Raw genomic sequence first — 22,716 nt, forward strand, 5'->3', positions numbered from 1 at the left:
TTAGTAACCACCTACACAGAACCACCCACAACCACATACTGTAGCAATGCGTTAAAAACCCCTGAGAACTCATTAGCAACCGATTAGCAACTACCCAGAACACCCAAGAAACCACAGAGAAATGCGTTAAAAACACCCTCAGAACTCCATAGCAAACAAGCTAGCAGCTACCTGAACATTGTTGCAACCACATAGCAATGAACTAAAAAAAACACCAAAAACCCATTAGTGAACTGAAGCAAGTACAACAAACTGTACCCTAAAGCCCAGCCACTTAATGTGCAATAAATCAGTCAAAAGCTTATTATATTAGTTTATTACTCTGTCACAAAGTTGGAACTGTTGTCCATCTCTCCAGCACTTAGTATGGCAACTCGAGCAAATATTTGATTTATGCATGGGTTAAATTATTTTTAGACTTGTTATTTCAAAGTAAAATACATGTTGCTTAATGCACTGTTTTTGGACTGGAACTAACAGGAAAGATAAATGGACTCACCTGTTTTGGCTTTGCAGGATCGTCTGTTGGCCTGCAGGCTGAAGCCATCTGTGCAAGCGCATCTGTATGATCCCTGCGTGTTCATACAGATCTGACTGCATGTCCCATAATCCCTGCATTCATCATGATCTGCGGGCAACAGCGGGGCTATTTATTAAACACTAAATGTGCTCAAACATGACCTAAATATGCAAACCCAACTCTTAATGTCGCCATTCCGCTGGAACCTATCAAAATACATGAATATGCAAATTATGTATGGAGAAGGAAGGGTGAGTAAATTGCTGTTTTGTTTGACATAATCACAATTTATCTTGAAATCAACAACAATATCTCTGAGGTTTAAGTTCAGGCATTAGAGAAACAAGCACAGCTAGCTTTGCTAGAGACCTCAAAAATGGTATTAGCTAAGGCAAATTTTTGTGGGTTCTCTATTAAAGCCGCGCACACACTTAACGATTGTAAGGCCGATTATAAATGTAAATTGATACTTATGACCGATCGCGCTCAAACGCATCCAGTCAGAGCCAGTTGCGTTCAGTCTGCGATTACAGTCGGTGTTCAAATTCCATGTGTAAGTATTTAAATCTGCTTCAGTCGCAGGAAACAATCGCTTGTATGTTGAGCACAGTCTTAGAATGTTTTAGCTAGTCGTTAAATGTGTGCCTGGCTTTAGTGGCTGATTAGAACTGATACATAATCAGTTTACAAAGTAAATTTAAAAAAAATAATTATGTGAAATAATATCTTTCAAATTACCAAAGCAAAATATGATTAAATTTGAACATTTTCAGGTAGCTAACAAGCATCTTAATAAAAGAAAATATTTTGGCTGAAAACTTTTTATGTATATTCTGTTCCCTGTCGTGTTAGAACTGATACAAAGTAAATCATATTACAAAATGTTTCTGAAAGAAAAAAAAAAAAAAGTGAATTAAACGCTGCATCCAAAATCGAATACTTTCCTACTATATAGTATATGAAAAAAAATATGCCACAAGAGTAGTATGTCAGAGTACATAGTATTCAAAAAACAGCAGGCGAAAAGTCCGCTAGTGAAGTGCACCCAATAGTTGTACATATGCCACAAATGTGGTTAGAGGATGACTGTAGTCGCCTAATTTCATGTAAATTCAAGGCGAGGTGTTTGGCAGATCTCAAACGAAATTACCGATTAGCGAGATTTGCTGCTTGAAGTCAGAGGAGGAGTTGAATACGGAGCACTTGAAAACTTTGCTGTGTTTATTGCACATGAAGCTGTTTATATGTATTTGTCAGTATTTGTGAAATAAACGCACATTTCCGACATTTATGTGCAGAAAAAAACTTTTCATTCAATGCTTAATGTACTTATTTCAGTGCCTGAATAGCCTACAATAAAGTCAGCATAAGCTTATTCTTTTTAAATATCAAAAATCTATTTATTTATTTATTTTTTTTCAGTTTTATTTCGATAAATATGACATACAAAATAATAAAAATTGTGTTTAATATAATATTATTTCTACATGAAGACCGTTAAAGTTGTAAAAACTGACTCCTGTACATGGAATGTTTACCATAGTAAAAAACATCGTCATCATTCATCTCTTTATTGCAGAACAAGACTGTCACATACAAAAATATACAGAGGATTTACAACAGTACTAATTGTTATAGCAGCATTAAATGAATGGAATCAAATTATTTTTCCAGGGAATAACAGGAAATAAACACATACTTTTGTTTTGTATTTTCAATACACTTCTTACAAATTCTTACAATTTTACACCAGTTCAGTTTAAATTGGTATAATGTAAAATTATCTAAAATCTTCACATTAATTATTTGGAGTATTATATGTGGATGTGCTACTTTCAGATGTCCCTTATTCGTAAATAAATCTCACAAGAACAATACCGTTATCATAGCCTAAGCCTACCCATTTCTAAAAATAAAGATTTGGTTTTAAAGACAATATCCTTGTTATTCCAAATAGGCTAACAGATTTGTGTGGACACACAATCATTATGATAAAACTTTGACAGCAATTCAAGGACACATTGCTAAAGTTTCTGCTCATGGAAACCCTAAGCAAGGCAGTTACAGAAAAGTTTGCATTTTATTAAAGCATTTTCCCAAGAAGTCGCCGGCGTGAACTACAGATCCACTGCTTTGCGGATAAGGGCCTATTGCTTGTTTTAAAATCTTCCCGGTCTACTGACATTTATTAAGACATCTGCTTTAAACATAACAATGCTCATGATAGCTTTCATTAACCCTACAACAGGTAAATCCACCTCACCAGCTAATTATTCTTTGACAGTGTTAAATAATTTCTTATTTATTGAGCTTCACTTTTTGACTTTCTCTGTGTCTTGGGATTTTTCCTTTGTGCACATCATGTACCTACCTAGACAAAACAAGCAGTAGTAGTCCTTGGACACACTGACACTCTCACACATAACCAGAAGTTGAAGACACACACACATTTCTTATTTATTATATTTCTTGAAATGCCATACATGGTAAGGTTTGATTCTTAAGTTGTATGATTGGATGCCCAAACCATCCTGGAGATTGTTGTTTGACCTATGTCTATAAATATGACCCTTCTTCCTAATCTGAGAATGCTTTGTACTACACTTGATCTGTGTCTGCTTGGTCATTCTCCCGAGATCTCGTGCTGCTGCTGCCACACATTACAGCGGTTGAGGCGCCTGTTTCTTAACTGATGACTGAGACTACAAATATGTAGTCATGCCATATAAATATAGGAGCAGCCACAAAAACTGAAGTTCGGCGCGCTTGTTTCACTGGCGGATAAGGTCTATACTAAAACGCAATGCCGGCGTTTTCAAACTAAAACGGAGTCTGCCAATTTCGAGGTTCGAAAACGCCGGCGTAGTGTAAACGACAGGTGTAACCATAGCAAAACGTATTCATTTTAAAACGAAAATGCACTAGTGTAAACGGGGCCTAAAATAGAATCATCGAGTGTCGCTGTCGCGGCTACTTAGGACAAAAACTTAAATGTGCCATCGAATTGAAAATTGAATTTACCTCGGCATAGTTGAATAACAAGAGTTCAGTACATGGAAATGACATACAGTGAGTCTCAAACTCCATTGTTTCCTCCTTATAAAAATCTCATTTGTTTAAAAGACCTCCGAAGAACAGGCTAATCTTAACATAACACCGACTGTTACATAACAGTCAGGATCATTAATATGTACGCCCCCAATATTTGCATATGCCAGCTCATGTTCAAGGCATTAGACAAAGGCAGCCAGTATTTAACGTCTGGATCTGTGCACAGCTGAATCATCAGACTAGGTAAGCAAGCAAGAACAATAGCGAAAAATGGCAGATGAAGCGATAATATCTGACATGATCCATGATAACATGATATTTTTAGAGATATTTGTAAATTGTCTTTCTAAATGTTTCGTTAGCATGTTGCTAATGTACTGTTACATGTGGTTAAAGTTACCATCGTTTCTTACTGTATTCACGGAGACAAGACTGTCGTTATTTTCATTTTTTAAACACTTGCAGTCTGTATAATTCATAAACACAACTTCATTCTTATAAATCTCTTCAACAGTGTAGCATTAGCCGTTAGCCACGGAGCACAGCTTCAAACACATTCAGAATCAAATGTAAACATCCAAATAAATACTGTACTTGCGCGATTAGACATGCTGCATGACGAACACTTTGTAAAGATCCATTTTGAGGGTTATATTAGCTGTGTGAACTTTGTTTATGCAATGATAGAGTCGAGAGCTCAGGAGGGGGCGGAGAGAGCGAGCAATTAAAGGGGCCGCAGCCTGAATCGGCGCATTTCTAATTATGCCTCAAAATAGGCAGTTAAAAAAATTAATAACAAAAAATCTATGGGGTATTTTGAGCTGCAACTTCACAGACACATTCAGGGGACACCTTAGACTCATATTACATCTTGTAAAAAAAACGTTCGATTGCACTTTTAATCGCATGTCGCAGCTTTGCATCGCGTCTGGTTAGGGCGCGGTGTTAGCTGAGAAAACTTCGCCTTCTTGCTTAGCATAACTTGAACTGGTTAGTTCACCCAAAAATGAAAATTCTGTCATTTATTACTTACCCTCATGCCGTTCCACATCCGTAAGACCTTCATTAATCTTCGGAACACAAATTAAGATATTTTAGTTGAAATCCAATGGCTCCGTGAGGCCTTCATAGGGAGCAATGACATTTCCTCTTAAGATCCATAAAGGTGCTAAAAACATATTTAAATCAGTTCATGTGAGTACAGTGGTTCAATATTAATATTATAAAGCGACGAGAATGTTTTTGGAGCGCCAAAAAGAACAAAATAACAACTTATTTAGTGATGGCCGATTTAAAAACACTGCTTCATGAAGCTTCGGAGCGTTATGAATCGCTAGTGTATCGAATCATGATTCAGATCACGTGTCAAACTGCCAACGGCTGAAATCACGTGACTTTGGCGCTCCGAACAGCTGATTCGATACACTGATTCATTTGTGCTCCGATGCTTCCTGAAGCAGTGTTTTGAAATTTGCCATCACTAAATAAGTCGTTATTTTGTTTTGTTTTTTGGTGCACCAAAAATATTCTCTTCGCTTTATAATATTAATATTGAACCACTGTACTCACATGAACCAATTTAAATATGTTTTTAGTACCTTTATGGATCTTGAGAGAGGAAATGTCATTGCTCCCTATGGAGGCCTCACAGAGCCATCGGATTTCAACTAAAATATCTTAATTTGTGTTCCGAAGATTAGCGAAGACCTTACGGGTGTGGAACGGCCAGTAATAAATGACAGAATTTTCATTTTTGGGTGAACCAACCCTTTAAGAAAATCTGTTTTGGTTAGTTAAAACAAGATATTGCAAACACGTTTTTTCATCAGATAAGACTACTTTTCACTCTATTCAGTGTGTGATTTGAACTGATACAAAACCAAATTATGACATTTTACTTAATCATAAAAAAAATTAATGCCTTTCAATTTATACACCAAAATACCAAAGCTAAATATGGTCAAATTTAAATATTTTCAGGTAGCTAACAGCTTGATGATAGCTTAGCATAGCTTGATCTGGTTTAGAAAAGCTCTTTTGATTAACTAAAACAAGATGCTTTAAATATAATGCTACATTTTTCATCAGGAGGAGGGATAGGATGTTTTTATTAGACTAAATGTTATCTTGTTGCTTTGCTAACTGTGACAAAATTGTAACCAAAGTAGTACAATTAAATTCAGTGATATTTCTAAAGCTTTAAATTCTTCAAACAGAGTTTCAGATGGTAATGACCCTCACCTCGACACCGTCTCCTGTCCTCGTCTAGTTCGAAACCTTCCCCGCAGAAACAGGACGTCCCGTTTCTCATGATCACACAGTCAAACTGACACCTCCACTCCTGGCAGCTGCGCACCAACTCTGAGAAGACACAAACACACATTTAAACTCACTCTTTTTGATTCACAGTCTTAATATCCTGCACAGAGTTCACTCACACAATGAACATGCATTTACACTCAGTGAAACCCTCCATAAAAGCACAATGCCATTTCGCCAATATGAAATCATTTTTTAAAAGTTGAACAGATGCAGCCTCATTATGACACCATGATTCAGCGCTTTTTAAGTGGCACTTAAGGCCTGTTTCCGTGGATGCAATTCTTCCAGGCGAGCTCCTGCTCCAAGCTGCTGTCAATACACAATGGTAGAGCATTGTGTAATATTTATCACCTGTGAAACGCTTACGGCCTCATAATGAGGAACGTTTGATGATCACGTATGCCCGCGTTGCGCGCCACATGAAGATGCTCCCATCTTTATTTATTGATCCCAGATTCGGTTGAAAAATAGCAGTGATTTATAAACGCTTGGGCTGCAATCTGTTTCAATTACAACAGCCATAGCCCATATTTGATGTTTTTATTCATTTGGGGGTGTGGCTAACAGGTCACCTTGCATTTATTTTACCATTTGTGATGGATTTAAGTGTGTGGCAATAAATATTACACAGGAAAGAGCGAAAAAGAGAAAGACTGGAGGTATTTTAGCCACTCTAAACGTCTAATCGCGAGCAAGAGATTTCTAGCGTGCTATGAAGCCCACTTTAATAATAACTATGCACTGAGAAATTCACCGACCCACCCCAGGCATGCACTCGGAATGGCTTGAGTCTGACGGTTTTAAATTAAGTACTTCTTTAAAAATGTATCACAGCGTTTAAGGGTAATGCAAAGCGTTTTACAATATGAGTTTAACTGAAAGTGAAATATAATGGCTTTTTATCTATTACAGCGAATGTGTATCCACTTGAGCTGGAAGATGTTTAACTATTTATATGTGGGACTAGCGACGGGGAGCGACTAACAGTTCCTGAAATATTTCATAATCTCGGCTATAAAGAGATCTTTATTTATTTATGCAGATGGGGCATCTGAGCCACTAAAATCTGTCGTTTTATTCTTTCACATAACAAGAACTGTGAGCAATAACATCTTTTGTTTCCACAAAACACGTCATACGGATTTTGAAAGGCACAAGGGTGAGTAAATGAAATTACAAATTTTTCATTTTGGGGGGTAACTAACCCTTTACAACAAGTTTTTGTTCTGACTTGACTTGACTAGTTGTCATCGTTTGACAAAACAGTATTTATGCTAAAAACAATCCAAGACAGTTTTCCAAGAACAACCACACAGAAAAATAAAACAACATGACTTGAAATAAATAATGAACTTCATATGCATTGCATTTGCGCCAAAAGTATGGTGGAATTCATGCCCAAGGAGGAAGATGACCTAACTAATAAACTTAAATGTTGCAATCAAGACAACGGCCGCATGCCAAACCGACACAAACAAATTACATAAAACATCTCAGAAATTAAACATGATGCAGTGCCAACAAAAGGCTATTCTTTTATTCACAATTTAATTATCCCATCTAAACAAACCATTTGAATGCATAAATAAAGCCTCTGGCAGTGTAAAAGAAAAGCAGTTACTGCAATCGTAAATTTTTACCAGCAAAAAAGGAAGCAAAGAAAACTGCTAATAAAAGACGCAAATGACTTTTTATTTTGTGTCTAATGTTTTTGACACTTATCTAACCCCAGAGATTTTGACTTTCTTGAAATGTCAGTCTTTGCCCATTTGGGGCGGAAAACAGGAACTTCACAGAAATCTATCAAAGAAAAAGAATGGGAAACATATATTTACAATGACAGTAGAATCTAGACATCTCTGATTCAAAACAGCAGGTGGGGAGATTTGATTATCGGACGAGAATTACTCTTTGGAGCAATCAATGCTTATGCTGGAAACCAAAAACTTCAAACGTAACTTCAAAAATAGGTCAGAATCATTGTTTACATGGCGAGTGGTGTCGAATGTGTGCAGCTACTGTAGGACACTCTCCGCCACCCGGATTCACACTAATCTCCTCTGAGCGGGAAGGAGGCCATTATGGGTGGACTCTCGCTGCGAGTTAGGCTCCCGCACAACAGGATTTATCTCCAGTGAACTCCAGAGCTCTCCCTCAAGGTGATTTTCTCTCAGTGAGGAGCCCTACTTCCTCTGACACTCGCTGGGTGATGTAGTGCTTACGGCAGCGGTCCAGGAAGGGTGCTGAGTCTTACAGGGGCGTAAAGGTAAATGCCTGTAGATCTATTTCTCTACCCCAACCCAAAGAGCTTGAACTTTAGCTGCTGTGAACAATCAATCACTCTCGGGAGTCCCGTACCACATTAAAAATTGAAGGCCGAAACCTTGAAAATCTATACAGACTTAAATGCCACAGCTGTTTTTTCGGACCACCTCTAAGTTTGTCACATTCAAAAGATTCAATGAAATGGTTCACAATGCTCTTCATATTTTTTAACTGAAATACAAAGTACATATTGAACAGCGTCGGGTTTTCCTTCTTTTCAATATTTTCAAAAAGAAAAGAAAAGAAAAGAAAAGAAAAGAAAAGAAAAAATAAGAAATGGCTTGTTCTTTTTAAATGGCTAGTAGAGACCTGAAATGATTTCTAAAAGGGAGGACAAACAAAATAAAATAAAATAAGAGATGCACCGATGTATCGGCCAACAATCGATATCGGCCGATAAAAGCTATAATTGGCACTATTGGCCACTGGCTGACTGTTTAAAAACAGCTTTTGCTACATCAAACATTATTTGTACCGCTTCCCATCCAATAATTGCAAAGAGCTTTGTGCTTTGTTACTTCTGATAGGATTTTTTTTTTTTTTCTGATAAGTCTCCTCTTTCAAATTCTTTCATTTTATCACGACATTCAAACAATGAATGGTGTTTTGACGCTCTTAAATGTGATTTGACAAATCACTATTGACAGAGAAATTTAGTATCTGTGCATCTCTAAATAAAATAAAATAAAATGGGTAGACTTAATAGAAGGTACATGAACATGCATGTCAATCAAACTGAGAGCAACACACAAGGGAAGTTGTTACATGACAAAATAACCTTATATTCACGCACTACATGGATGAGTGCATAGTGCACAAGTACATAGTGTATAAGTGCATAGTGTATAGTGCGTCATTTGGGACACAACTTATATTTGTTTTTTGCTTTTAAACCACATATTTAATTTAAAACCTTTCACATTAGCTTCACCTGACTTTAGCATCTCAATATCTTCCTGAGATGTCTAAACGAACCAATCAGAAAGCTGCATCGTAAGCCACGCCCCCTTCCCAGCAGGAATCACCAGTCCAAAGAACACGGCATATGTCTGGACAGTCCTATTATTCACTCACAGCAGGTCTTCCCCTCAGTCTCCATCATTAGAGCGGCCACCGTCCCCAGGGCTCAGACAGCTAGGCCATCACTGCAGTGGAACGAGAGCGCGCTTGTGTATTTTTCTGTTTGTGAGATCAGAGCAGGTGACCGGGGGGTTCGCACCTACCAGGCAGTGTTTATAAATAGATGACAGTTGAGCAAAAACATGCTTTGTTAGAAAAGAAAGGACGGAGGTTGGAACCAGAAGGAAAGTCGACTTTCTAAAGCAATAAAGAAAATGCAGAAAACTCAACGCCAAGACCTCCTAAACTGAAAATGGTATGGAAACTGAAATGAAAAACCAAAAAACAAAACTGTCATGGTATGTTTTCACAGTAACAGCAAAAAGTAATATTGCATAACTTCACAAACACCTGCACCTCAACCTAGAGAAACTGATAGGAGGTGGATGTGAGACATCTGAGGTGTGAAACAGAGCTGGTTTATTTTGCCCCTTCATCAACACTTCAGAATCGACTGCCAATGTTGGAAGAGGATTCAGATAAACTCCAGATAAACTGACACAAATGAACTGTGCTTAACGTCTAAACCTACATTTAGCCAGATTGATGTGGCTGTAAAGGCTCTGCACTTGGTGGCTCATTCAAATCCTAGTCGAGCTACCAAAGGACATCAGCTTGGCACATGAAACTGCCCTTCCTGTGACCACTGTAGTTTCGCCCCTGGGCAAAGCACTTAACCCTCAGCTGCTCCCATCATACTGTAATATGCCTACATTTCCAGCACTCGAGCGAACACTTGCAGACTCTCTGGATGAATGAATTTTGAATTTATTTGATGAATTCTAACATTTGGAGCCATTAGCTAAGGATTGTCAAATTCCTGTGAAGCTACAAAATTGCATTGTTTGTAACAGTTGCTAAGCAGTCAGAAATATACAAAGGAAGTAATACACAACCCAAGGATGACATCCTTGAATGTGCCAGAAACAGGTCAGATAATATTATTGACCGCTAAGACGAGGACGACAATATTTGTATTTGTTTATTAGTGAAGGTATCTGCAAACTATGGCACATACTTGGATTAGTGTTTGATTTTGTCTTTTGTAATGATCTCAAAAGAATTTTCAAATGATGTCTACTAAATCTTCATGACAACAAAAGTCTTCAACATAAACTCTCGAGAAAAAGTTTAAAAGTTTTTTTGCTTGTGCAAAAAAACATTTGTTATGTCTACATTATAAGTAAATAAAGTTGATATGAGGAAATAAGATCACAAGGAACTTTTGTTGTGTCAAGATCAAAAGAAAATAATGTAGATATTAAGAAAACAGCTTATGTCTAGATAATGAAAACATTTAGAAAACATCTTTATGTTGATCTTAAAAAGATTGTATAAATATATTTAATAAAATCAATCAGGCTCTTATAAAGTCAAAATCTTGTGAACAGATTTTTTTGCGATCTCACCATAAAAATTATGTAGAGATCTTGAAAAGACATCTTTTATGTCAAGATGAGAAAATTGAGAGTTGGCATCACAAGAAAACTCATTGCATCAATCACAAGAAAACATTTTTTCTAGGTCCTAAGAAAGCTTGTAAACAATATCTTGCACAGATGGATGATATCAATTGTATATACGCTTTTTGTGTGTGTGTGTGTGTGTGTGTGTGTGTGTGTGTGTGTGTGTGTGTGTGTGTGTGTGTGTGTGTGTGTGTGTGTGTGTGTGTGTGTGTGTGTGTGTGTGTGTGTGTGCTTTTGTTTATATTACATTGTGGGGACCAAATGTCCCCATGATGTAATATAAACCTGAGTTCACCTACATCGTGGGGACCAGCCAGCGGTCCCCACAATGTAAATGGGTTTATAAATCATATAGAATGAGTTTTTGTGAAAAAGTAAAAGTTTGCACAGTTTCCTGTGAGGGTTAGGTTTAGGGGTAGGGGCAGGGTAGGGGGATAGAATGTACAGTTTGTTCAGTGTAAAATGCATTGAAGTCTATGGAAAGTCCCCACAATTCACAAAAACAAACATGTGTGTGTGTGTGTGTGTGTGTGTGGCTTAAGATATTATGTGCATAAAAAGTTCCTGATGTTTAACCTAATCAGGCACAAGCATAAGTAGAGCAATTATTTTCCACAACGGCTGTAAAAAGAACAAAGAAAAACTGTTGTTCCCAAGATAAATTTACCTTTAAGCATCTGACGGCGTTCTTGTTATCCCAATGCTTTGTTTACTGTGTTGCCATTATATAAAAGCCACTGTTAGGTGTAGACTCTTTTGTTTGCAGTTCCTGTGTGTGTTTCACCGTTTTTTAGTCGTGTTGCTGTGTGGGCTGCTTTATTCAATTCCGTATATTCATTAGGGACTGACAATGCAGATGGTGAAAGTGAGGCTAGTGTGTTATTACCACAGGGATGTTCAAAGGTGCAACACAAAGACTGTTTCCTGCCTAGCACCTGTAGTATGTAGTACGCTCCAATCTCTGAATGCCCAGGAGAGATAAAGCATTACCTTCAGAGGGACCATGGTCACGTCGTCTACCAATGCTTTTGACTGTTTTGGTGCAGAACAAAATGCTGCAGCAGACGTTCATGGCACATTCGTGGCTTCTAAAGAACTAAGAATGTTAATTATGGAATGCAACTGAGAGCAACAAAAAGAGAAAGGTGTTCAAGGCTGAAGCGAAAATACCAGTTCTATACAAGTACAAATGAGAAGAATCAAGAAAATGGGCCTTATTCCTGAAACATTTGAAAGAATACATGTGCAAATTGTTCATAAATCCACTCGTGTAAACTGACACATTGGATTGAATGCAACAATTTAAAGGTGCTCTAAGCGATGTCACGTGTTTTTAGGCCAAAACATTTTTTTGTCACATACAGCAAACATCTCCTCGCTATCCGCTAGCTGCCTGTCCCATAAACACAGTAAAAAAAACACGGTCTCTGTAGTCACCACAAGCTCCAAAAACGGCAATAAAAACAAACTGGTGCAGCCTGGACCACGAAACATAATAAACATGCTCCAGCCAATAACCGACAAGAATGCACGTTCATGACTGTTTCATGAAGCACAGAGGGGAGGGGGTGGAGGAGGAGGAGGAAGGAGGGTCTAGCTCTCTGTTTTGTTTGACAACACTTTGAACGTCAACAGGAAGTTACTCCACCCAGGATCGCTTAGAGCACCTTTAAGATTGTTTTCTATTCCCACTAACATTTTGTTTCATGAATGCTGAGATTTTGGTAAATCATTAGCTTTTGCATTACATTCAGTGTTGGATACCATTTGATATCTTGGAATTTTGACCATAATGATTTTCCATTGCCTGAAATTTGAAGATGGCATACAAAGCAGTAAACAATTAACAGCCATAGCATTAGGGGTAGGGCTGACCGATATATCGCATGAGATTGTCACGTGCATTTCATCAGTAAAGCTGGTTCCCTGATTACCACTAAGCAAGCTACGCAATATCATGTTCATTTCACAGATGAATCGCCTTCGATAATGACCGCGATATTGCGTGGCTTGTCAGTGAACTACGGCTCTGTCTATTAAATGCCGCTCCATTTGAAAGCAGGTGATGGCTATTTAGCGGTAATCAGGGAACTGACTTTACTGACGAAATGCGCGTGACAATCGCATGCGATATATTGGTCAGCCCTAATTAGGGGCTTTCGCACCAAATAGTAGAAACTCAGTTACAGGAACTAGCCACTAGGATAGTTCCCCGGGAATGAATTTCTACCCCAGGCCATGTTCCTGGTTGCATTCGCAATGTGAATAGGAACTCTGAAGCGGTCGACAGCGGGGTCTTTCAAGTCGGCATGAAGTGGAAGTTGCGATTGTCTTTTCATCTCTACTGTGACGTCTATCCAAGTGAAACAACATCTGAAATAAGAGGGCGGGACTTGATTTCATACTTCGGGAATTGATTGGATCGTTGGAAGTTGTTAACAAAATGGAGGCAGATCTGAATGCCCGTTTGGGGATTTCTCTCCACCGGACTCACTGCGGGCACCCTCACGTTACTGTAAGAACTTTATTTATTGAGGATGACAAGGATGGTCAACAACACTAAACCATGAGAGAGAGACTGACTGACAATGCGTGTCCGTTGGCACGGAGCGAGCATTTTCGGTTTACGAAGGCACATGAATTTTAAAAAAATAATGAAGTGCACAGATAAATTATTAATAATGAATGCTACAATATTCCATAAAAAAATTGAAAAAATAGAGTTGTCAATTTTGATTTCATGGCGACTTTAAGCACGGCATTTACAAATGCTAAAAACCGGTGGATGGAAGATGTCGTGATCGGAGCTGTGTTTGTTGTCTGTCGTGGGTTATGTGATAATGGAGATGGAATGTAAACGCAGAATTTAAGTAACTGAAAGAGCAAAAAGTAGGGCTAAGAAACAAAAAATCTCCTATGACATCTTTCAGTATTACATATCATCAAGGGGGAGAAAAGAACACAACCCTGCAGACAACAGGTAAACTCCGTTATCACTGTTTTCCATGTTCGTGAAGTAAATATGTTTACACAGCTTTTTAAAAATGTTGGGTGCCGGTGTTTGATATGCGTTTGCCAATCAATTTACACTTACGTCACTGATAGTTCCTACATGAACGGTCATGTGACATGCGTTTTCGTTTGTGTAGTGTAGACAGAGATTGTTTCTGAAACGCAATGTAGACAAAGATCATTTTGATTTTAAAATGCCGTTTTAAAAATAACTAGTGTAAATGGGGCTTTAGAACTTAGAAATTTGCTAGCAAACTAAACTAAATTGTAAATAAACGATGCTATGCAATGCTAGCATTTGTTTAACATGTATACGATTATCGACAGAGATAATGTGATAGAGTGAAATTGTTCCATTTGCCAATCTTTTCCAATTTGAAAATTCCAACTTTCTGATTTTAATGGAATGTAGCATGCTTCCCTGACAAAACTGCAAAGAAGTGATGTGATTTACTAAAAATACCTGCTTCCCATGTATTTCTGTGGTGGATTTGTCAAGAAATTCAAGTGCCAATTTTAAGCTAGTCAGACGTTCTACGTTGCTTTTTGCCTTTGAACTACCCAAGATTCCTGATTGCCGTCTTGGCCTTCACTACAACACACAGCGAGTGTTCTCACTCAAGACCTCTTTTCCATCAGAATTGAAGTACAAACTTCGATTTGGCATCAAGAGCTGTCAAGACTGTCACATGTTCTAAGGTTTGTTTTATCATTTGTAGGCTCTGATAAACATTCACCAGTGGGAATTCTTCAGACACGGAGAAGGAAGGGCTGAGGAGGGCTATACATAAACTTCCAAAAACATACCTACTGTATAAAGGAGCAACACCAGCTAACGTTATTAATATGTTAACAGGCTGCAAGCGAGGTAAAAATCTATCACTTTCTTTCCTCAGGAGATGGAAAAGAAATGGTGCATCTGGTGCATCTGTTCTACTCTGCTGTTTGAGAGCAGATTCAGTTTAGACTCAAAAGCTTTTGCCCAAGGAACTGCAACAGAAGACAATTCTAGCATACTGTTAAATGTGTACTGTGCAAAAACAGAATGTGAAATGGTATATAATACATTGTGTCACACACTTGTTTTGCACTGTGTCCATTTATCCTCTTGCAAATAAATAGAATAAATAAATACCCTTCCTTTGGCTGGGATCATAAAATTACCTCTGATTGGTGCTTACTCAGTGGTTTGCCCAGACTCGTTGGGATCAGATTTATTATTTATAAAAACAAATACATTTAAATTTATTTATTTTGCCTGAACCATATGCCAAATTATATGAAACAATACTCCAAGGGAAAAGTAAATGCATTTTCAATTGTATAATACATTTTAAATAAATGAATGAAGAATAAATGCATTTGTAATTTTTAAATGTATTTTCTTAAAATATATCTTAAAATATCAGCAATATGTTGTTTTTTACATTTTGAAATACATTAAAAAATATATCTTGGGCCAGGACCCCAAAAAACCCACTGCATACTACAGAAAAAAAGTACAATAAATACAATAGTCTGCAGTGCTTGTTTGAGAGCAGATTCAGTTTAGTCTAACTGCAAAAAGACTGTGTAGTGGTAGAGAGAAATAAAAAAGAAAAAGTGCAAGTGCAGGAGGGACACTCAGCACATTTTCAAGGTTACAGTCCTTCCTGTCACATAAAGATATAAAGTTTATGAGCTTTAGCATTTCCTTTGTGCTATAAATGTGGATGTGTAAAATAAGGCAGCTTCTCAAGCCCAGAGGGCAAAGAGCCCATCACTCATGTTCAGTAATGTGCAACCCAATCTCTAGACACAGACGACTAAATGATTGCTCTGTAAATTCAACAAGACCTTTTGCCTGCACTGTGAATTTATAGAAGGAAACACTCCATGATGTCACATCGTCATACAAATGCACGTATAAGTGAAGCTCAGGACGATTCAAAGTTTGGCAGGTTAGCATGGTCCAATTAGCCGATGCCAATTTACTGAAGCAAAAGTGGCCAAATTAAACATCTCATCTTTATTTTGTTAGCTAACCTTCAGATAGCAAGCTAACAGCTTAGCCTCCTAGCTTAGCACAGCGTTAACTGGTTAAAAATGTTTTTGACTAGGTAGGACAAGATATCATGGTAGCAAACTTTGTTTCTGAACAGGTCCCTTCAGATAGTAAGCTAACAGCTTAACCTCATAGCTTAGCGTAACGCTAACTTCAAAATGTTTCTGAATAGCTAAAACAATTGGTCTTTTTTTAAGCATAGTGGAATACTAGCCATAATGCATTGTGGGCCCTTAGAGTGTGATTTTGTACACAAAACTGTATGCTCTTCTGATCTGAGACAAACCGATATATATATATGCGACAGATCAAGAAAATCTTCGCCGTGGCATTGTGTTTTTTCCTTGCATGTTTTCAGGGAAGTTAATTAAATGTGTGACTCTCTTTTTGTTTTAATTCTGTTATCTTCTCCACTGCTCTATGGCGTCTTTGTTAAGTTATTCATTTCACACGTCTACAGTCAGTCAGTCTGACACCGGCAGACACCATCTGAATAATAATAAAAAAAGATATAAAGTCCTTATCAGTCCCCAATGATCTAAATATAATCTGTGTGAGAAGGACCAAAACAGTGGGGAAACGTGAAGATAAGTGATCATACTGAAACGCACCTACACACACACACAGCTGAAATTCCTTTATTCTCTTTTCTTTAGTCTCTAGTGAATAGCCGTGGTCACCTGAAGGCAGGCTCCATTCCTCAATGACAAAACAAATCCCCACACAACCAAGAAAAATAGCCAAGAAAGAGTTTCAAAATAACACACAGTGATCCAAAGGCAGTGCTTCCAATGCTGCTCGCTAGATTTTTGTTTTTTTTTTCCCTTCAGAACAAAATAAACCACTTTGTCAAGGTTAGTTAGCCACTCAAATCGATGTCAAATATCTGCAAGACTGTTTACGTAGTTTTATCGACATAAAAACCCATTTCCATTGAGCTGAATGTTTTGAACTAACCTGAACACATTAACACAGTTAAATACAACATGAAATCACATTCACAATGCATTAAACGTCTATAACATGATATTTTTGAGTGAAATGAAAAAAATGTATAGCCATCAAATTTCTCTTAGGGCCCATAGTCTTCTATGGGGGTCCATCATACACCTGATGCAATGTGGCGCCAGGCGCAATGCAAGTGTTTTTTGCTAGTTTCAGCCTGACGCAGTTTTCATTTTCTTATCCTGCGCCACGCTGTATAAATAGTAAATGCATTTGTGTCCATTTGTGCGCCTATGCGTGCTGGTCTGAAAACGAGGTGTGTTCAAGCGCATTGTTGGCGCGTTTTGAGGCAGCTGAAATAGACTGCGCCATTGACCAACTGAAAACTGTCGCAATATTTTTTTGTTGTTTAAAGAGCTTGTTAGTAATAACTGTGCAAAATGTGCATACACTCTGCTTATTACACACACAGGGATGCACAGCAGCACACAAACATGCCAAATATTACAAATAAAAGCATTACAATATAAAAGATTATTATTTTGTCAATAGAGATAAAAATGCTTTGGTGGAATCTGGCTTTCCTCGCTAGAAAAGCGTTCAGTCTTTCCGCTTGCAAATTCTGCCATGTAAATAGCAAATCTGTCATGGCGCGAGCGCAACTGGCTTTTAAAGGGAATGGGAGATGAGACTGATTGGTTTATTGCATGTTATGCCCAAAACACACCCATTACTCATTAAGAGAATAGGGACAACCCTTTTAGACCATGTGTAGGGTGCACCGACCATTTTTCCTGTCACTAAACTAGCAAAAGTGGATTTGGACACATCCAAAATGAACTTGTGCCATGCACTTTAGACCATGCGCTTAGATTGTTAAAATAGGGCCCTATAAGTGCTACAAGTAGAGTTTTCTCTGTGGACTACTTAGAAGTGACACACCGTATCACACTACATTACGAAGCTAAAGAGTCAAAGCATTTCCCTTTATTTTAGTTTTCAGTTAGCCTTGAAGCTAACTAGTCTACTAGCTTAGCATAGTGCTAACAATTAGGAAAAGCTAATTTGTTGGGGTTTTTTTATTGTTGATGTACAGTTAAAGGGTTAGAAAGGGTAACGCAGCACGTTTGAGCTTCCACAAGAGGTGTTCCCACGCGTCTTTCATGTCAGTTTATGTTTGCTGATCAATGTTTATATGTGAGTAAAAGCCTAAATTAAATCTGATCATCATAAAAAGTGATCAAGTCTCTTCAGAAAATTTGGACTCAACCACTCAATTCATATGGATTAGTTTCACAATCTCTTTTTGAACTGTTTGAAGCCTCAAAGTTGCAATTTTGTAGCTGTTAATGGAGGGACAGAAATCTCTCAGATTTCATCAAAAAGATCTTCATTTGCTTTCTGAAGATGAGCCAAAGTCTGACGGGTTTGGAACGACATGAGGGTAAGTAATTGATGACAGAATTTTATTTTTGGGTGAACTAACCCTTTAAGAACTAGGGTGGGGGCTCTTGTAAAAAACTGCATAGCAACACCCTAGCAACCACCTACTTATATATATATACTTACAATGGAAGTGAAAGGGTAAGCATGAAATGGATAGTTCACCTAAAAAAGAAAATTCTGTCATCTTTTACTCACCCTGAAATTGCATGAAACCTGTATGAATTTCTTTCTTCTGCTGAACTCAAAAGAAGATATTTTGAAGAATGTTGGTAACCAGACAGTTTCTTAGCCCCACTGACTTTCATATAGTTTTTTTTTTTTCTTTCTTTTTCCCCCCATACTATGAAATTCATTGATACAGTTGATACAATGATACAATTTGAGGGTGAGAAAATGATGACAAAATTTTCATTTTTGGGTGAGCTACCCCTTTAAAATATTAATTTCTTCAATAGTATGGCCACAAAGCATAAACGGTGGTAACATGGTTTTAGTGTGAAAAGGGGGACAAGTCGAAATTGTGAACTGCAATATTGTGCACAATACGACTACAGACATATATTATGAATGCAAAAGGGGTCAATGCTAGTTTCACACTATCTTCAACCCACAAGGCTAGTTTGTCTCAACTTTTATGACAAATAAAAGTGTAAGTCTGGCTCATATGACCATTCCTGTGAAGATGTTTCTCTCTTCTCTCGCTCTTTCTCTCTATCTGTCCCAGATTCGAATACCTCCAGGAATGAGAGTTGATATCTGCTCTGTGGACTGATAATGTAAATTATGAATAGTCAGTTATGACAGGTGTGCAGAGAGCAATTCGAAACCAGTCTGTAGTGGAACAAAGCAGCCCGAGCTGCTCCTCAAAGGAGCATGTACTTCCATACCTCCCTCTCCATGCCGCCAAATTTTATTTACTCTGAAACTGAACCAAGACCAAGATTGAAATGCAACATAAAATGTAAATGCGTGAGTTTCCCTTCCAAGTGAGGTCTTTGGTTGTTTTAAAAAGCCTGGCGTATGCATGCTAACATCTTACGAGCAGTTCAGCTCAAGGTGAGGATGATTAATACCTCCATATGCTCATTTATTACGGCCGTAACTAAATACACATATTCTCTAGACATGATGATGTAGCTCATGCGTCTCAACAGTTAAACGTGCTCGGCTGCAATATATCAAATCACAACGTTTTAGACGTAAACTAGACTGCAGTTTCCATATAAACCACTTTTCTTGTTCCTTTTCACCACAATGTGACAAAACGCAATCCTCACTTCATCATGTGGAGAAACAGTAATTGCCTTTTAGCAGAAACCCATTATTACATTAAGCCGACTATGCTTATCTTGTATGGAACTGACTTAAAATGACTGCAGATTTGTTGTGGGTTTAATTCTGTCAAACGCTCTTAAAAAGAGGAAATAATGGACCCTTTTTTGTGCTATGACATGTATTGCTCTTTAAAGGTGAAAGTTTTGACCTGCAGCTATAGGTATTGATGTACCATCTAGTCCATCAACAAAAAGCATTAGATGTTTTTAGCTAAATTCGAGATATGAGGACTGTTCGCATGAAGTCCGATGAACAACTACACAAAAGTATAACACTGAAAACTATCAAAACTATTCATGCCACTTCTGAAGTTACAGTTTCTTAATTATCTGAATAAACGTAATAAATTCATAATCTGATCATTTAGAGGGTTCATCTTTCCATCTTTTAATATAAAAGTTAACTGTAACAATGAAAACTTTCTTAACTAAAAAAAACCATTGAAACTAAGCTGCAAAAAAACAACAACTTTTGAACTTCCAAAATTTTCATCAGACAGATTTACATAAGAGAACAGAAAAAAAATGGCCTTTTTAATTAAAATTGTCAGAGAAAGGCTGAAAAATGGTCTTTAAATTATGGCCTTTAAATTATGCCATTTTTGGTGCACAAAAAATCTTTACTGATAATACCAGTAGACATCAGAGGGACAAATTAATATATATATATATATATATATATATATATATATATATATATATATATATATATATATATATATATATATATATATATATATATATATATATATATATATATCCACTACTGATTTTTTTTTTTTTTTTTGAAAGCACACTCACCAGGGCTGCATTTATTTGATCATAAATACAGTAAAAGCAGTAATATTGTAAAGTATCATTACAATTTAAAGATGCCCTAGAATTAAAAATTGAATTTACCTCAGCATAGTTGAATAACAAGAGTTCAGTACATGGAAATGACATACAGTGTCAAAATACAGTGAGTCTCAAACACCATTGTTTCCTCCTTCTTATATAAATCTCATTTGTTTAAAAGACCTCCCAAGAACAGGCGAATCTCAACATAACACAGACTGTTACGTAACAGTCGGGATCATTAATATGTATGACCCCAATATTTGCATATGCCAGCTCATGTTCAAGGCATTAGACAAGTGCAGCCAGTATTAATGTCTGGATCTGTGCACAGCTGAATCATCAGACTAGGTAAGCAAGCAAGGACAACAGCGAAAAATGGAAGATGGAGCGATACTAACTGACATGATACATGATTACATGATATTTTTAGTGATATTTGTAAATTGTCTTTCTAAATGTTTCGTTAACATGTTGCTAATGTACTGTAAAATGTGGTTAAAGTTACCATCGTTTCTTATTGTATTCACGGAGACAAGAGCCGTCGCTATTTTCATAATTAAACACTTGCAGTCTGTATAATGCATAAACACAACTTCATTCTTTATAAATCTCTCCAACGGAGCACCATCAAACTCATTCAGAATCAAATGTAAACATCCAAATAAATACCATACTTACGCGATTAGACATGCTGCATGACGAACACTTTGTAAAGATCCATTTTGAGGGTTATATTAGCTGTGTAAACTTTGTTTATGCTGTTTAAGGCAAGCGCAAGCTCCGGGGCAGAGAGCACGAGAATTTAAAGGGGCCACTGCCTGAATCGGAGCATATTTAATGAGGCGCCAAAATAGGCAGTTAAAAAAATGAATTTAAAAAAATCTATGCGGTATTTTGAGCTGAAACCTCACACACACATTCAGGGGACACCTTAGACTTATATTACATATTTTGAAAAGATGTTCTACGGCACCTTTAATAGAACTGTTTTCTATTTGAATATTTTAAAATGTAATTTATTAATGTGATGCAAAACTGAATTTTCAGCATCATTACTCCAATCTTCAGTGTCACATGATCCTTTCTGAAATCATTCTAATATAATGATTTGCTGCTCAAGAAACATTTCTTATTATTATTAATGTTAAAAACAGTTGTGCTGCTTAAAATTCGTAATATTTTTTATAGTACTGTGGATAGAACAGTATTTATTGGACCACAAAACCAGTCATAAGTCACTCGGGTATATTTGTAGCAATAGCCAACAATACATTGTGTTAAAATTATTGATTTTTCCTTTATGCCAAAAAAGAGTAAAATAAAGATCATGTTCCATGAAGATATTTTGTAAATTTCCTACTGTAAATATATAAAAAATTCATTTTTGTGAGTGGATATGCATTGCTAAGGACTTCATTTGGACAACTTTAAAGGTGATTTTCTCAATATTTGGATGTTTTTGCACCCTCATATTCCAGATTTTCAAATAGTTGAAAAAAATCAATCGGAACTCACCACGGCAGTGCACACCCTCGTCGTAGCCGTCCTCGCAGTCCTGTACTCCATTGCAGAGTTTACTATAATGAACACACCTGTGGGTGCCAAGGCACTGGAGGTGATTGACGGGACATCTCACCTTTACCTGCCGCAAGCCTGTAGAAGAGACGGATGAGTAGGATATTAGGAATTTTAATGAAGTCTTGAAAAATGCAACTTCTTCAACCGACCTGCAGTCACAAGAGGTGAGAAAGGTGACATGTTTACCAACTGAATTGTTGTATTAGGGTCTGGGGGCATCGTCCCCCAGGATAAAATTGTGCATTCTAAAGCATTCTGGTGCACTCAGGCATGAAAATAAAGGGAAAAGACAGCAATTTGCTTCAAGCAAATTGACACTTATTGACACTAGGCCTGGGCATTGACACAAATTTCACAATTCGATTTCGATTCACAAGCTTGCGATTCGATTTCAATTCTATAAACTTTATTATATATTATATTAACTATATTAAATATTGATTAATTTCTAGAGTATCATGGCAAATTTCCTCTAAGAAAAAATATCTCTCAACCAATGTTGTAACTATACAGGGAATCCTAGTACATCATAATAATAAAATGAATTGATTTGTAGGCTAATAAATTACCCATAAGGAAGTTTTTATAATAAAGTTATAATGCACTTTAATGACGTTTCTACTTGTTACATTTAAATTGTTGTCAAAAACGGATTTATTTATACATACATTCAATATTGAAGAACAAGTTCAGTAAAAATACAATTAATATATG

The 22,716-nt window shown here is 37.0% G+C and overlaps 1 protein-coding gene across 1 annotated transcript in view; it reads right to left on the reverse strand.

Moving 5' to 3' along the window:
* The window catches only part of lrp1ba (low density lipoprotein receptor-related protein 1Ba), a 297,751-nt gene that overhangs the window by 225,952 nt on the left and 49,083 nt on the right, over window positions 1–22,716 (reverse strand). The window contains exons 3-5 of the mRNA XM_067398603.1: window positions 21,940–22,077; window positions 5,813–5,932; window positions 500–628 (exon numbers count right to left, since the gene is read on the reverse strand). Of these exons, the coding sequence (XP_067254704.1) occupies window positions 500–628; window positions 5,813–5,932; window positions 21,940–22,077 (387 nt within the window). The remainder of the gene's footprint in view (window positions 1–499; window positions 629–5,812; window positions 5,933–21,939; window positions 22,078–22,716) is intronic.

This window comes from Chanodichthys erythropterus, chromosome 10 (assembly GCF_024489055.1).
Source record: "Chanodichthys erythropterus isolate Z2021 chromosome 10, ASM2448905v1, whole genome shotgun sequence".
Classification (NCBI taxonomy): Eukaryota; Metazoa; Chordata; class Actinopteri; order Cypriniformes; family Xenocyprididae; genus Chanodichthys; species Chanodichthys erythropterus.